Below are 18,047 nucleotides of genomic sequence, written 5' to 3'. Positions count from 1 at the left end.
TTCAGTTTGTGCATTTAAAAAATTATTAATGAGTGCTTTTATTACAATTTTTTTTTTTTTCCTGGTGTATGCATATCTTAATTTATGGCTGTATGTCTTTCAGGAGACTTTTTGTTCTCCTGCCAGGCCTTTATTGAAAATAAGAACATGTTCTTAATAATTTGCCTGGTAAAATAAAGGTTAAATAAAATAAATAAACTTCTTGACAGTGATAATAGAATAAAGAAACAAATAAATCAATTCAGTCAAAGTTAGCCACACTGGCTGAAAAAGAGTATTTAGACATATACGTCACATTAAATTGTTTTAGTTTTGTTCTTTCTTTCTTTCTGAAATGTCTCTAAAAATGGCTTAATTGTCCAAATACTTTTTGGGGACAGTGTATATTGGGAAATATCATACATTCTTCGTTCTTGTACAAGAAAGTCTCTTGTGCATATAGCTGTAAATGAGCAGAATATCAATGAAATGTGTAGTTGCCTATTATAATAATAACAGGATATCTCACTATTTAAAATGACAAAGCATGCAGCTCCCAGTATATCAATATCAAGTCATACTGCTATAAGGATCTCAGGATATGACAAGTCATCTTGATAAGCTGTCACAGTTAAATCAGAAGGCCAAACTTTATACTGCAGTGTATTTACATTCCTCTTTGTAATCATAGGCTCAAGTGTTGAAGGCATTAATTGAAGTCTGCAGCAGCATTTTCCCACTGAGAAACTGTTCTCACAGTTTGCTTTGACATTTACTTGTGTGCTTGCTCATCATTTGTACAACACGACTGACATGAACACATTGTCAGTCAGGATGTTTGCATGTTTTCATTTACCCCCATGTTGACAAAGTTCCTGTAAATTGGTTACATCTCTGTTGTACAAAGTGGCCTTTGCTTTAAATGACTTGTATGTTTTGAGCAACTAGACTTGTTAAAAAAAAACTAAAACAGAGCATGGTTTTGTCCTTTCTATAAACAAATAAATGTATTAGTAGTAGTAGTAGTAGTAGTAGTTGTAGTATAAATAAAATAATAATAAGAAGAATAATTACAATTTCATAACTCAAGATGTTTTGCCATTTTATTTATTTATTTATTTATTTATTTATTTATTTATTTATCAAGACAATTGGTTGTCATTATACCTTGTAAGACTGCTGATTTGTCCAGTATGCAACTGCAAATAATTTGTTCAAATAAAATCCACATTTTTGTATAGCTCTGTTGCACATCTGTATGCACATCATCAATACAAGTGTGTACAAAAGGAAATCTAGTAAAACATATTATGTCAGAACAATGTCTTGGTAACAGGCTTGGGCAAAATTGGCTTCAAAATTTTAGAATTTTACTATATATAATATAACTTTAAGATGTAATCTGGATTATTTAGTTCCATTTGAAAGAGGAATTTCCAAAAAAAACTTCAAATTTACCCCAAAAATCCATAATAATCCATAATATATAAGTAATAATTGACGATGGGCCTCCGAATTATTAGAAAATACTGCACACCCAAAGTAACAATGTGGCCACGACACAAAACAGAGGCTGTAAGGTCATTTGAAATAACTGAAATAATTTGATAATGAACTGTAATGTGGTCAAGACCTGCCTGGAACTACTTTCCTGTGTGTTTCCTGGAATAAATATAACTGCACACCTTAGAGCATTCATCAGCCAGTCAGAATCAAGCCCTGTAGTATAATGTTATTTAAATACTATGCTATAATACACATGCAAAAGGTCTTAAGGGTGTGGAACGACATGATGGTGAGTAATAAATTACATGATTTTCATTTTTGGGTGAACAAACCCTTTAACATGGGCAATTCATGTAGAAAAATTAAATGCATTATTAAAAACTACACTTGTAGCAGTTCTATTAATTTCTTTGAAGTTAATTTAATACTTATTTCTTGATACCTTTAATGTAGATTTAAAATAAATAAATAACTGTACCCTGTTTTCTAAACTCAAGATCAGTAACTGTACTGGAATTAAAAATGAGGCTGTTGAAACTGTAAAATTAAGGGCATAACTCTACTTCGAAAAATAAATAAAATTAAATAATGTTTTGTGTCATGAAAAAGTAGGAAAGCAGTTGTCAATGGAAATTAACACACAGTTGTCAGTGATATGAATGGAAGTTTATTGTGAAAAATGGCACAGTCAGATAATCCATCTCTTGAGAGAACATCCATCATTTTCATCAGTTTTGAAATCAATATTTGGCAGCTTATTTATTCCAGAAGGAGCTCCTCATAGACTTTTATTCTCCATCCAACCATTAGTCAGTATAGAGTGCCAGTGAATTCATGGAGCCAGGGCCGTCGCTAAAATTCATGTGGCCCAGGACAAAATATTTATGGTTTGATGCCTATATTCCCTTGGACTTAATGAGTGGTCTATAACAGAGAGGACCTTAGTGAGCCCAGGACAACCTATGCCAAATTTGATTTAGGGTAAAGTATGTAAATGCATTTCCATATTTGTGGAAAACTGATTAGCAGATTAGCTGTTCAATAAGGTTTTTGGATACGCAGCACGTGTGCACAGAGGGAAAGACACGCACGTGTGTGTGTGTGTGTGTGTGTGTGTGTGTGTGTGTGTGTGTGTGTGTGTGTGTGTGTGTGTGTGTGTGTGTGTGTGTTTAGAGGGAGTGTGAGAAAAATAAAATAATCAAATATCCAGCGAGGAGCCATTCCTGATTAGAATGACAAATTCTGAGCAACAAAATATTAAGGGATCCTTGTGAAGACTCTCAACATGTGGTCTTGGTTCACCTCATGCAGAGAGATATAACGATGTAAGATGTAAGAGAGAAAGATGTAAGTTCTGAAGACCCATTTAAGATTTTTTTATTTATTTATTTATTTATTTAGCCAAATAATATTTTCATTAAAAGTAACAGATGGGAAATCCAGTTTTCAAAGGGTGTTATTTCAGTAGAGGAAATATAAATGTGCTAAACAGGAATTGGCAAATTTGAATAAATTGAGGCAAACCAAAGCAGGACATTACAGTCAAAAAAGTACAATCTTAAATGAAAATCACATAATAAATATCCATTTTAAGAGCATGTTCATATGCTTCTACAGTGACTTTATTTAGTTTCAGTGAGCACCAGTTTCAGAGGTTAAAGTTTGATGTAATACGTCAACCTTGAAACTAAAAAAAAAATAGATAAATATTCAAAAAACAAAATTAAATTAAATTAAACACTTGTGGCTGTATCCATTTTAATCTTGACAAGGAGAAGCTAATTCCCATACAGTTCTTCCTCATTAGCACAAGCACCAAAGATTGAGGTGGCCTTCAATTTAATTTATAGATTATATAGGTCTGGTGTAAAATGGATTCAACTGTCGCACCACTGTGCCTGTAGCATTAGTGATGGCCACTGTCTGTTGGGCTGCTGATGTATGCTGGAAGGTCAATAAAAGCTGCTGCTGTTGCTGTGGTGGGCGGCTGGCAGCCAACTCATTCAAGATGGTAGATCACACACTGAGCCTCGTGTCATCACAAGTCACAACGGCGCCAGAGAGAAAATCTGAACGAAAGGGATCCACTGATGCTCATACAATGATAGACAGAATATCTCTGGGAAATGCTGCCAGCAGTCCTTATGCTTTGCAATATGTAAGCCAAACTGCATGTTGTGTATCAGTGTTAATAGGACTAATACAGTGGTTCTCAGGTTTTTTTTTTTTTGCCATTAACCCTTTAATTTTCATCCACTGGAACACAAAAGGAGATAGACAAGGGATGAAAGAATGGTGAATGTAACTGAAAAGATTTAAAAATGGTCCATACGCTATGATTCACAGATTAAATGTTATGTCGTTATACACAGAAAATTACCTCCTTACCTTCATTCAAATCTGATGTATCAATGCAGCTATTCAGAATTGAATTGAAAATACCTTTTAAATTCCAAATCAGTTCTTGAATTTGGAGGGAGGGATGGATGGAATGTGTGCTGTTTTTTTTTTTTTTGTTTTTTTTTCAGGGAAATCACATATATTACTGTTAAAATGTAAAAATCAGTTTTTGAATTTGGATGGTTGGATGGATGGAATGTGCTGTTTTTTTTTTTTTTTTTTCAGATAAATCATATATATTACAGTTAAGTCCTATAACATTGTACTTGCAGTCTCCACTGGGCTTAAATTAATACCCCACAGAGAAACAACAGATCCACAATGATAAAAGAGCTCTATGGAATTCGTGAAACATCTCTTTGATGTTAAAACTGTGAAAATAAGAAAGTCAGCGCGGTATAAAAAAAGACATGCCAAGAGAGAGGGGAAAAAGAGAGAGGATAAGTTTTGAGTTATTTATTTATTTGTATTTTTTATTTTTTGTTTGTTTTGACATAATTGAACTCTGAATCCACGGATCCACAGCAAACAGAAATCTGTTGTGACTGTAGGTGTCATAAGTTTACTCTTGTGATGTGCCTGTTCTTTGATTCCTCACAAAACTGTCTTTGTGATTGAGGGATAAAAAGGGAAGAGGCAAAACAGAAACTTCTGACTCCTTCAAACAGCACCAGGCAATTGAGATAAATCAATCGGGAGCTATGGAGTGCCAAGCCTGGGTAAATATTAGTATTGAGCACCCGGGGTAAAGAAAAGGCACCTGAAATGTCAAAGCCCAAATTGAATTGAAGATGTATATCAACACAGTGGCCTATGTGCATTTCCAAACAATCAGACCACCACTAGGAATGTATTTGCTATGCAGGAGAAGAGGGATTCTGAGAAATATTAATAGATGTATTTGTGGGGTTACAACCCAGGCAACATTGTTAAATTACACAGAAATGGAGTGGAAAATGAGGGCGTGTGTGTTGGTTTGGTGTGGTGATGCTGTGCATTCAGAACAGGCAATAGATGGTGGACATTTAGATTATCTATACAGCAGAACACCAAATGTCATCTTGCTAATTTCTTTATCTTAGTGGGTTTTTTTGTTTTGTTTTGGTTTTTAATCAGATGAGGAACTAGAGCACTGTTATTATCTTGTTGTAAGGTGGTAGGTTTGAAACTGACAGATTCACAACAGTGAGAAAAGGCAATAGAGATGTGCTGATGACTCAAAAATCTTTATATAACATATATATATATATATATATATATATATATATATATATATATATATATATATATATATATATATATATATATATATATATATATATATATATATATTATATATATATATATATACAGCTATGGAAAAAATGAAGAGACCACTTAACATTGATTTCTGAACTTGGAATGGTCTCTTAATTTTTTCAATAGCTGTATATTACGGCTGTCAACATTAACGCATGCGATTAATTCAAAATCCTTAACATGTTAAAATAACTTGATGCATTTAACGCAAAAAAAATTATGGAAGCATGTGAAATTGAGTTTCAGTTTGATGATCTTAAAGTCCATGCTGATTATATCAGAGATGGCAGAGACAATTATTCATTCCAGTGTCTGTTTCACTTTAAAACACAAACTCTCTGTCATATTTTGTCATTGTATATGAAGAGCACGAGCCCTCCCGCATCACGCTGTTCCTGTCTGAATGGAACGTCAAAACATTCCGCCACTGTATGGCCAGATGATATGAAAACTGTTTCTAGGCTGGATAAAGCAAACCAGCTTCTTGCTATGAAAGTTTTGATGGATGAGGATCGCAATCAAAGTAAAGACAATTGCGGTGACATACAGAAGCATGCATGAGTCTGTTATATTGATGGGCAGCAGAGGTGTCAAGTAATGAAGTACAAATACTTTGTTAACTTACTTAAGTAGAAATTTCGGGTATCTATTGTAGTGATTTTTACTTTGTCCATCCAAGGACACGAAGTAAAATAGGGATTGGTACTCACGTCACAGCTGACGTGATTTTTGGATTACACGTCTCTTAAGGTGTGATTATGGGTACATCAGATGACCACTTCCCCCCCTTTCCCTAGTTCAGGGCACCAGTCAAGGTCGTTTACCATCGGCAGTATGAGAACCCTCCCAACCGGGGCTTTCATTCATTTAGAATTAATGTAAAGTGGTCAGCTGATAAAGTTTATTAACAAAAATATAAACAAGAATAACTAACACAACTACTAAATGAATACCATGAATGATAAAGGAATAAAGTGCGTAAGATACATAGAATACAAGTGATTAAGTTGGGTGTGGCTATGGAAGAGTTATGTTATCTTATGAAAAGATAAACTGTTTCTCTGAAAATAATAAGGTGGAGAACCTTATTATGCACCAAACAAATAACCAAGAGATTATTTGTCATTAACTAACATCAGCTATATTACATCTAATGGGAATTAGGATATTATATACTGATAATATACAACAATGCCAAGGTCTCTGGAAAGAGGTTTGGTTAAGTGATATTTAGTCCGATGACGGTGACGTCTTCCACTGGTTGTGCTGGGTGACAATGCAGTGGGGAGAGGAGCCAGAATCTGTTTCAACAGTCTTGAACACGAAGCTCAGCTGGATACTGATCTCCTGAAGCACCAAAGGGTCCTAAAATCTGGAACAACCAGATGAGGCCCTGGCATAGGTGCAGGAGGTCCTTAACAATCTGGAACACGCAGACGAGTTTGAAGGTTTGCTCTCCTGAGCTTAACCTTGTTGCAGATGTCGTCACTGTCTCACTGGACGGAAACTCTGAACGTAGTGTTTGTTGATGTCTCTTTCCTCACAGGTTGGAGGCTTAGAACGTAGTCATCTTTGTTGCTGCCTCACAAGCTGTAGACTCAGATCATGGGATCTGTTGTTGTCTCTCTGGATGGACCAGAGGCTCAGAATGGTGTTGTATCTGTTAATGTCTGTCCCCGTGCAGGACAGACTCAGAACGATGTATCTGTTGTGTCTTTCCCCTTTGACGGGCAGACTCAGAACAATATATCTGTTAATGTCTCACTCCATACAAAGTTGAGACCCAGAACAATATCTGTTATGTCTTTCCCTGTTTGAAGGGCAGACTCAGAACCGTGTATCTCAGCTTCGCAAGCCGGGACTCAGAACATTGAGTGTCTGTTGAAAGGGTACCTTTATCCTTTTCCGATGAGGAGGATATTGCAATTTGGCGCTTCTCCATTCGAGTGCTGTGATTGGCCGCTGGCATCAGAGGGGACACACAGAGTGTGGCCCACCCTTCTCTCCCCTGTGGAACTCATTTGCATAAAGCACAAAGTTGGAAGTCTTTACAGTGTCTTTAATGTTTACTGCATTTCTCACTTTCCAAACCACCACCAGAATACCTTTGGCAATATTCTAAACATCCAGATAGAGTGAATTTGATTGTGGTTGGATGAGAATAAACATTTACCATTCTGACACCCTATTGGTTTGTACGCGATCCATCACATCTGCACATATCATAAATCATGTCGCACTCCAGCAAGGACAACAGTGTTGGGGGTCGTTACTCAAAAAAGATTATTTCTTAAAAGTTATTATTTCTCCACTACTGGCTCATTTAGGCTATCAAATGGGTGCTTTCTCTTCGTCCTCTGCAAATTAAGCTAGGTAGTTCAGTAGAGAGAGGTTTTTGAATAAATTAGCGTATACACCGGTTTTAAACCTTTTTTTAGCACGACCCTTTTTTATTTATGTGACCCATAGTCATATACAACCATGTAGCTAAACAAGCCAAAACTAATTAATTTAAAACGAAACTGAAGGTAAACCTGCGTTGCTCTCATGGTGTTATACCTCTCTCTTTCGGTGAAGTGGAGCAGTGCTCTTGCTGAATGGCACGAATTGCACTATTGCACTAGACTATTGTACCTTTCTATATGTTATGTTATATGTTTTATATGTTTATACATTCCATGCCCTAATCCCTTCAAAGGGTTTACCCTCCGGAGTGAGAGCTTCGAAGGGATGAAGGGTGTAGGGGTCAAATGACTCGCACTTCTGCGTCATCTTAACGAGACAGTCAAGGAGGATGGATTGCGCAAACTGCGCCCTTTGTTTAACGTTAGGTTATTTATTTATTTTTGGTTTATCGCACCATAATGTATATTGTGTCTATGTATTTTAAACATTTGAATGGACTGATAAAGGGAGCTGTAAAGTATTTTTTGTTGAAGTACAATGTCGTTTTGACCATAATAATGTAGCTACTACATCTAACTTGTATAAATATTACAGTAGTATAGAAAAATACTATACATACATTTATAGGTAAAATCGAGCTCCGAGCCTCCTGTACCTATTCTGTGATGTCAAACAACTTCCCTGTGCAAAGGATTATGGGGGCCCGAAGTGTCCATCAGTTGTATCCTTCGAAATCCTTCATTCTGAAGGGCCCTTTAAAGTGGCCAGTTTTGAACACTTCGGTTTGGAACAACCCTTCAATATGGTGGCCATGATTGTTTTGACTCCAAAGTGCTCTTCAGAGGGCGATATATCCCATTTGAAATGCACCAAGAGTTTATTGCCGTTTGTTGGATGCTCAGACAACCAAACAAATGGCGATTAAACATGTTCAGTCTGGTAAAAACAGACTTCGACCAACGCCAACAGGGTTATCACACCTATCCAACAAACTCCAACAGACGAGTGCGGTGTGAACTGAAACAGCTGAAAACTTCCCGCATTTAGCAGGTTGGCGGGTGTTAATGTCAAGCCCTGATTGTTACTAAGCCTACCCTGGGTACACCAAAACTACCCGCTCTCGACGCACTGATCACACATTGTATTTATGCATATATACACATTTTAGTACGTTCATATTGTTTTCACACACATTCAGAATAATGTTTGGAATTGTCCTGTGTATGTTGGTGTGTACTTTAGTATATATGCAGGTCAAGGCAGTTGGTTTAGGATTTTTTGGCATCTCCATGTGGTCCTGTTCAGTATCGCAACTTGACTTGTCTAAAATGTAAACAAGCTTTTTGCATTTGCACATACTATACAATTCGGTTACAATTATATATAATTTGGTTATTTGGTGTCCTTTTTTGGAAAGACATCTAAATTTACCTTGAAAAAAGCTTAAAAAATACAGTTTTGTGAAAATCACACTTCAATCTGATGGTTTACCTTGCTGGATATAGGCAATGATGGCAAAATGGCTGCATTAACAGATAAATGGTGTATGCTTAATTTCATGATAAGTGTGATTAATCGCGATTAAAAAATAATAATCTATTGACAGGCTTAATTTCTCTCTCTCTCTCTCTCTCTCTCTCTCTCTCTCTCTCTCTCTCTCTATATATATATATATAGATAGATAGATAGATAGATAGATAGATAGATAGATAGATAGATAGATAGATAGATAGATAGATAGATAGATAGATAGATAGATAGATAGATAGATAGATAGATAGATAGATAGATAGATAGATAGATCATTTTGAATTGATATACAATGCAATTTTATGTTGTAACTTTCACTAGTGTAAAGATTTAATGTGAATTCATTTCTCCACATGGATATCAGTTCAGCTGCTGTTATAAATATGCAGTGGTCTCTGTTACTTATGGTCAGAAGTTCAGCGTAAAGGTTCTGATGGTAATTTCATGATTTACACCCCTTGACCTTTTATTCATAACCTTATCCATCCATTTCAGATTGATGTAGTCAGATTTATGCAGTTTTTCTTCAAGACAAACTTTGTAATGTTTAAGAGTCTTTCAGCGTTATGTTAAGAAATGAACTGTTTTTCATAAGTGGTGAACTAGCCGGCCACATAGTGGTTAATCTGCATCCTGTTCATCTTTGAAAGGTTTTCCTTTTATTTTCTCTGTCTGGGAAACAGTAGATTGTCTAGCAGCAGGCATGCTAAGTTTCCTACAACACTGCATTTATCTGGTTTCTGCATTCTATTGTTGTCATTTTTTTGGTCTTTGGAAACACATGCAGAAATGTTGTCTTCCTCCACAGTTTGGTTTTAATTCTCTGGTTTGATCTTACATTAAATGTATCAATAAATCAAATTTACTGTTACTGTAATGTAAATAACATTTAATTAGATATGCATTTATATATTTAATTTTAAGATAACTTAACTTTTTTTTTTTATTTAAAAGAACAAAACTGCAAAACTAGCATAGCTTACATTTCTATATATAAAAATAATAATAACCATAATAATAAAAAATACTTTACTGGTTTCTCCTAGTACATGCCCCTGCTGGACAGCACAGGCCAAATGAAAATAGCAAGCAGAGAAAAAGAAGCAAAGTACGGGCTTGAATAATTGAATCATCCACATAGCCCTTAAGAGGGGATGTAATGGAGGAATGTCTTTGTACATATCAGTATTAAGTAAACAAACTCACAAACATCCTCTCTTTCCCAGAAGGCTTTGAGGAAGTTCATTTTAAGGATGATGATTCAGCATTCCGGTATTGATTTGGTTGATGGGAGACTAATTACTGGAACCTTTTTAAATGGGAACAGAAAAGGTTCAGTTGCAAGTTGCATAAAGAGGGATGCTTGATGTAAGGACATAAGGACTAAAGAGGCTCCAAGAGTCTTAGTAATTCCACTGGGACAAAAAGATAGAGATGCAGGTTTATATGCTTACAGATTAAAATTAGACATTGGCTCAATCTGGTACAATGTATTAAATGGAAACATTTATGCTGAATATTGTACATGGTCCCTTTCAAAATAGCAATAAACCAAATAAAGTAAATTACAATAATGTTGCTGTTTTACTGTATTTTGATCAAATAAATACAGGCTTGGTGAGCATAAGAGACTTCTTTTAAAAAAAACATATTTAAAATTTTACCTAACCCCAAACTTTTGCACGTTAGTATATTTACAGACAAGAAAAATTTGTCATTTTACAGCTTATTATAGGCTTTTACTTCATAGATCCACCACAATGTTATGCTGTATACTGCATGTGTTTTCAGCTCCATGTTTTACATTTTGTTCTTCTCTTTAGTCGTTCTAAGAAGATCTAGGTGGAACCTGGTTGTAAAACATAACCGATAAAATGTTAGCATTGAAAGTGTGCACATTTTATGTCAGAAGATTAAAAACACAAGCTAGTTAAAGCTCTTTTGTTGTTCAGGTCATTGGTAATGCTTCAACTTTGAGAGATTTGAGTATTTTTTGTACAGAGAGAGAGAGAGAAAAAGACAGATGAGAGAGAGAGAATACCTTTGAGGCAAAATGCAAAAAAGCTAAAAGTGATATTTTGAACCAAAATAAAACTGTACTCTTTCTGACACTTGTAGAATATCTAATTGCATTACATTTCTATGGAAGTCATGCTTTTCCAATTAAATGTTCACACAGCTGAGGTATTTAAGCACAAGCAAGCGTACAGCCTGTGAAAACACCATGCTGACTTTGAAAGTAAGAGATGCACCTGAAAGCCTCTTTTTGGAAGAGAGCCTTAAGAAGAAACAAATCACACCTTTCAAGGTCGAAGAGTACAGGAGCATGGAAACATGTTCACTTAAGGCTTTTTATGCACTGTAAAAAAAAAAATAAAAATGGAAAATGTACTGGTAGTTTATGTACAGGAAATTTATGTTAACCCTAAAACACAACACAATGCAATGTGCAATTCAAAATACAGGTAAAATGCCTGTAAAAAAAAAAAAAAAAAAAAAAAGTCATATTTATACAGTACATTGTGCTCTATTTTTACAGACTTTTTTAACAGTGTGAGCTTCACTATTATGAAAATGAGAACACCAAGGCCGATATTGCCCTTAATGAAAACAAAATGCAAAATGGGATTCCTGTGGGTGAAATCATGTCCCTAGGTGGGACGGTGGAAATCAGCTCATAGGCTGAATGAAAGGAAATCATTTTTGTAGCGGAAGAGGAAGAACAGAGTGTGACCATTGGAGAGATCTCAGAGGAGGATAAAAGCAAGGATAGTGATTCCCAGGGCGATTCTAACAAGGACGCTGAATGGTCAAAGGAAGCGTCACTGACAGCCAGGAGGTAGAAGAGTATGTTTGATAAGCAAGGGCCATGTTTTTTTGGTATTTTAAGGGTTAAGTAAAATGTGTGTTCCTTTTCTTCCTAATTAACAGTTTCTTTTGTCCCCCTGCTAAACTTCTGCTTCTGCTAAACATTTACTTCTTGCACCCGGGGACATGCCGATTAAAAGTTTTTTAAGAATTATTTCCTACTCAAGCAACAAGGCACTATTTGACTCCAGTCATCTCTATCCAATAGGAGCAAACTGGGAGTTGCTTTGGAAGGCAACATTCCCATTACATTATGCTTGTTGAAGTTTTCCTAACTATTTGGCAAAACAATTGCCCTTTTTCTATTTTCTCTAGTCATGTAGCACTGATTTCAGTATTTATGTATGTATGTATGTATGTATTTGCCTTTCTATTAGATAGGCAGACAAGTTTTTTTGAAAGCCTATTTTGCCAGCAGTGAAGTACCCCATTAATTGTACGTTTATGGATAATAGACTCTATACAAATAAACCTAGCATCCTTAAATCAATAAAGTGTGCATTGTACTTGTTGTGGATGTGTCATTGTAAGTCTAACCTCTCCATTCATGTGTCATTTCTGTGTATTGAGCAGAATGTTCCGGTCCACTGGGCATGGAGGGTGGAATCATCTCCAACCAGCAGATAACAGCCTCCTCCACTCACCGAGCTCTCTTTGGCCTCCAGAAATGGTACCCCTACTTTGCCCGGCTGAATAAGAAGGGTCTTGTGAATGCCTGGACCGCAGCCGAGAATGACAGATGGCCCTGGATTCAGGTAACAGATTGACACGGGCAGATTAAGTCTGGATGAAGATCCATCAACTGTGAATGAACCTGTAGCAGGGAGAATTTTCTCTTCCTGTCGGCAGGTTTATCTGGGAATGATGATCATTGTTTTTTGTTTTTTTTATATATATTTTTGTATTTTACATATATATATTTGCTTTGATAGATTTTGTTTCATAGACAAGCTAACTTTTTTTTTTTTAGGTTTAAAGCTTCTGTTGTACTATTTATGTGTCAAATTATATTCCAATTTATTTTGCTTTATTCACATGGCATACTTTAGTAAATATTGCCAAAGCAATGTAAAGAAATGCATATGTAAAGCACACAAAAAAAAAAAAAATCAATAAAAAAATAAAAAATATATGTTATATAATATATACTACCAGCCAAAAATTTGGGACAGTCGAGAATTTCAATGTTTTTGAAGTCTCTTATTTCTTTTTGAAGTCCCATTAACTTGATGAAAAATACAGTTAAAACAGTAATGTTGTGAAATATTATTACAAGTTAAAGCTGCAGTCCGTGACTTTTTTTTGTTAAAAATGATCCAAAATCAATTTTTGATCAAGTGCATAAACCAGCCAGTGTTCAAATATATCTCCTTACCTTAGCCCGATTCACAATGGTAAGCTTGTAATAATGTTTTATAAAGTAATCTTTTTTTCTTCTTTTTTTATGAATAATAAAATCTGTAATGGTGGGTTTCCACAGGAAATTCAAGCATGCAGCCATTCATCTTTCCGTCACATCTGTCATTACGTCACATCTGTAAACAGAAAGGACTCTTAGCTAGTAGGCTATATGGCATGTGAGGATGCTGCTGGTAGCGGATCATTTATAGCGTTTCTCAAAGCAGCTGGAATAATTAAACTTATAATTTTGATAGCAAATTGTTATTCAGAAAGGTCCAAATGACAATCCTCAGTGACAACTGGAGACTCACCCGTAGTCAAAAGCAAAAGACTTCAGACTGCGAAGTGGCTACAGAAATTAAAATCTACGGGCCCTATAATACACCCGGCGCAGCGCAAGTGTGTTTGCTAGTTTGCGTCCGGCGCCATTCGTGTTTTCCCGTTCAGCGCCACGTCCTTAAATTAGTAAATGCATTTGCGCCAGTTAGTGCGCCCATGGGCGTGCTGGTCTAAAAAAGAGGTGTGTTCAGGCGCATTGCTATTTTAAGGAGCTGAAAATAGACTGCGCCATAGACCAACTCAATTTGCAAGCCTGCTTTAACTTCGCGCACGAGCAGATTGTTTTTTTCGCTTGAAAAGCGTTCAGCTTTTCCGCCAACAAATTCCGCCATGTAAATAGCAGTCCGCCATGGCGCGAGCTCATCTCGCTCTTAAAGGGAATGGGAGATGACACTCTGATTGGTTTATTGAACGTTATGCCCATTACTCAGTAAGAGAATAGGGACAACCCATTTCAAAAATGCGCCCTGGTGCACGGACCGTTTTTCCGTCAATAAAATAGCAAAAGTGGATTTGGACATGCCCTGAGTGCACCTGCGCCGTGCACTTTACACTTTGCGTTTAGATCGTTAAAATAGGGCCCCTACAGGTAACACTAAAACACACTAAATACACATAGTCACGAAATTCTGATGTTGTTAACATTAACAATTTGAGAATTAAGTGTAACAGTAATAATAATTTGCACATTTGACGTGATCTGAGCTAAGCGATCATTAGATTTAATCACCATTGGCAGCGCAATTTATTGTAATGCTTTTTTCTCAGTTGGTCAGAACAAAAGTGGCAGAAATGTTAACATTTTACAGTAAAATTCTTATTTTGGTCATACTTTCAAGACTACAGTCTGTGATTCTGAAGTACAGTATCCACACCGGTGCGGTGACTGACAGCAAACATTAGATGCACAACCCACATAAAGATGATAATCCCACAAATAACTGCAATTGCAGGTTTCAAACAGAGATGGCGACAAAGAGGCAAAACTTATGAACTGCAGCTTTAAAGGTCCCGTTCTTCGTGATCCCATGTTTCAAACTTTAGTTAGTGTGTAATGTTGTTGTTAGAGTATAAATAAAATCTGTAAAATTTTAAAGCTCAAAGTTCAATGCCAAGCGAGATATTTTATTTAACAGAAGTCGCCTACATCGAACGGCCAGTTTGGACTACATCCCTCTACTTCCTTCTTTAATGACGTCACTAAAACAGTTTTTTGACTAAACTCCGCCCACAGGAATACACAAGAATTGCGTTTGTAGAGTGTGTTTGTCGCCATGTCTTCGAAACGCTGTTATTTTCATCCCACAGTCCAATCACCGGGTCTGATTCCGGCTCAAATTAATATGTTAAAATTAAAGACTTGTTTACAATAACACTGAGCGCATGCATCTCCACGTTATGATAAGAGGCGTGACTTTTCCGGGCACGGTGCGCTCAGAGCTGTCGAATCACAACACAGGAACCGCTGGCATTCTCGTTACGTATTTCTGAAGGAGGGACTTCATAGAACAAGGAAGTCATCAGCCCGTTTTTATGACAGTGGAAACAGCGGTATACAGATAAGTAAATTATGTGAAAAATACTGTGTTTTTTTACACGCGAAACATGAACACATGTTATATTGCACACTACAAACACAATCAAAGCTTCAAAAAAACATGAAAAACTGGACCTTTAAGAGAACTGTTTTCTATTATAATATATTTTAAAATGTATTTTAGTCCTGTAATGGCAAAGCTGAATTTTCAGCAGCCATTACTCCAGTCTTCAGAGTCACATGATCCTTCAAAAATCATTCTAATATGCTGGTTTGGTGCTCAAGAAAAATTTCTTATTATCAGTTGAAAACAGTTGTGCAGTTTTTGTTCGTTTGTTTTTGTTTTCTTCAGCAAGGAAGCTGTGAATTCAGTGTTATCCACTCAAGAAATCAAAACAGTTGTTTTTCTAACAAATTCCCTCCTTGGCTGCAACTCTGTCAGAAATGTTCCAAAAGAGCAGAAATGTTGCATTCACAGAACCACTTCATGTTAGTCCATTACTGTTGATTGATGGTGATGGTAAACTTACATCTTTGTGTATCAATACATTTCTTTGAGTTTCTTCGGGTAGATGGTTTAGTATTCATATGCGGTTTCTTCAGCAGAGTACATTTGATTGATAATGCAGACAATCACACTGGATGGAAGTCTCAGTCCATTTATCTCTAGTTTTACGATGAGTAGCCTCATGTCAAACTCAGATTCATTCTTTAAATGCCTGCTTGTAAAAGACAGAGAGACTGAATTGGATCCTTCATTGAATTGATATTCAGCGGCTTGTCTGTGCAGGAGTGTAGTGTAAAACTGACCTCTGTTAGGAGCTGAGATGAAATTCGGCTAAAGAACAAAATGACTGGGAGAGTCGGACTGCAGACTCCTGAGCGTAACAAATTAACCACCATTTGTGCACCAATGGTTGCTCGCAGGTAGAGACTGAGGATTATAGGTGTAGCGAGAGAGAGAGAGGGAGGGGAAAGTAGTAAAAAGGGAGAAATCTAAAGCATTTAGGGAGTTTGTCTGACTTTAATGATGCCACTTGGGATGGAGGTTTTGGTGCTCTGGAGCTGCTAGGTTAGAACACAGAGAGGTGTGTTAGAAATATCAGATTGGCTTAAGGCCATATGCTGTGGTAGCCTCCACATGACCTCTCTTGAGCTCTCAAATCAGAGGTGACATACAGCGTGTGTTTGTCTGCCTCTCGTTAACACACTTTTTCTTCACTGTCACTCTTATTCTGTCCTTCCCTCTCATTCCAGCCTGGTCTCATTGTTAATACGTAGTTATTAATACGTAACTTTAAAAGACACAAAACGTACATATTTGTACGTTTTGAATGGTGCTAAAACGTACAAATACTGACGTAATTATGCCACCAAAACGTAAACATACTTACGTTTTTACTGCGAATAAAACGTAAAATATTTACGAATCTTTCATGTCATAAAAATATATGTATAAAATATATATAAATGTTCCCTTTTTAACATTTTTAGATGAATGTAATATCCCTAAACCCCACCCCACCCCGAACCTAAACCTACCCATTTTATACATAATGTTAAAAGAATAAATCATAATGGACAGAAATGTGTAGGAAAATGACAATTTTAGTAAAAATATGACATTAAAACGATATTTTGAGCCACTTATCCTACACCTACCCCTAAACCTACCCATAACAATTTCTTAAAACTACATACTGTTAATAAATGAAAAACAGACAAACAAGCGTAACGTTAATCACAATCATTTATTTTTTGCAAATATGTCAAAAGTGGTACCAAAAGTTAAAATGATGATGAGTTCCAGTCGCAGTCCTCTCTGGCTGTAACATAATAGTTTTTATAGGGTACAGAGCAGAATATAATTTATTAATCCGTGAAATTATGAATCTGTCTTCTCTCTGTCAAGGCGCGCACTCATTTCAAATGTCAATCCACTGAAACACGGCAAATCGCAATCTGCGACGAAGCAGGTGAGAACCAATGAGCGTTCGATATCAGTGCCGTAAACCATGTCGTAACGCTTCTCGAGGGTGGCGCAGGCGCACTGGCGCTATTTTTTTAAATTTGAATCATAACATTTGCGGGCTTTGACTGTGACGGTCGCTGTTGCTGAGAATGAAAGTGAAGATCGACAGATAAAGGGCTGAATTTGAATCTGTTCCTCGCAAACATATGGATTCTAAAGATATGGAGTACAGCAAACAAATAAAATGGGTGTGATTTGTTAATTTATGTTGTGCTTTGGTGTATCTTATGGTTGTATTGTCAGTCACTGCATAGGAAAAAAATCGCACAGCAAAATATTACAAAACGATTATAGAAATGTTATTCATTTTAAGGTTTCAAAGTGTAGTCTCGTTTAACATTATGTAACGTTAATGACAATTGAACACAACATATTTTAATCATTAAAGCCACGATTTTAATATTAATACATGGTAATTCATATACATTCACACTTTACGTTAGATGTTTTACGGTTTTTAAGCTGCTAATACGTAAGTATTTGTACGCTTTAGTGCTATAAATACGTCAATGTTGTACGTTTTTGTGTGTATGAAAACGTTAGTAAATGTACGTGTGGTAGAACCACACTTCACGTAAAAATACACACGTATTCTCATGAGATCACGTTGCTCATTCATACCTCAGCTTCTCACTGTCTTCAAGCCTTCAGGTGCTGTGGTGGTGAATAAAATGCAAGCTCTAGCATCATTTACATCAAGGGCAGTGGGGACGTCATCACCAAATTCTGCCATGTTTGGCAATGTTGTTT

General features: G+C 36.2%; 1 protein-coding gene across 3 annotated transcripts in view; it reads left to right on the top strand.

Moving 5' to 3' along the window:
* edil3a (EGF-like repeats and discoidin I-like domains 3a) overlaps positions 1-18,047 on the top strand; it is a 216,519-nt gene that overhangs the window by 127,339 nt on the left and 71,133 nt on the right. For all 3 annotated transcript variants that reach the window (XM_067406341.1, XM_067406340.1, XM_067406339.1), the window contains one exon: positions 12,562-12,743. In XM_067406341.1, the coding sequence (XP_067262442.1) occupies positions 12,562-12,743 (182 nt within the window). The remainder of the gene's footprint in view (positions 1-12,561; positions 12,744-18,047) is intronic.

Source organism: Chanodichthys erythropterus, chromosome 13 (assembly GCF_024489055.1).
Source record: "Chanodichthys erythropterus isolate Z2021 chromosome 13, ASM2448905v1, whole genome shotgun sequence".
Classification (NCBI taxonomy): domain Eukaryota; kingdom Metazoa; phylum Chordata; class Actinopteri; order Cypriniformes; family Xenocyprididae; genus Chanodichthys; species Chanodichthys erythropterus.
Note: the sequence above shows the minus strand (reverse complement) of the source record. Positions and strands in the feature narration are given on the sequence as shown.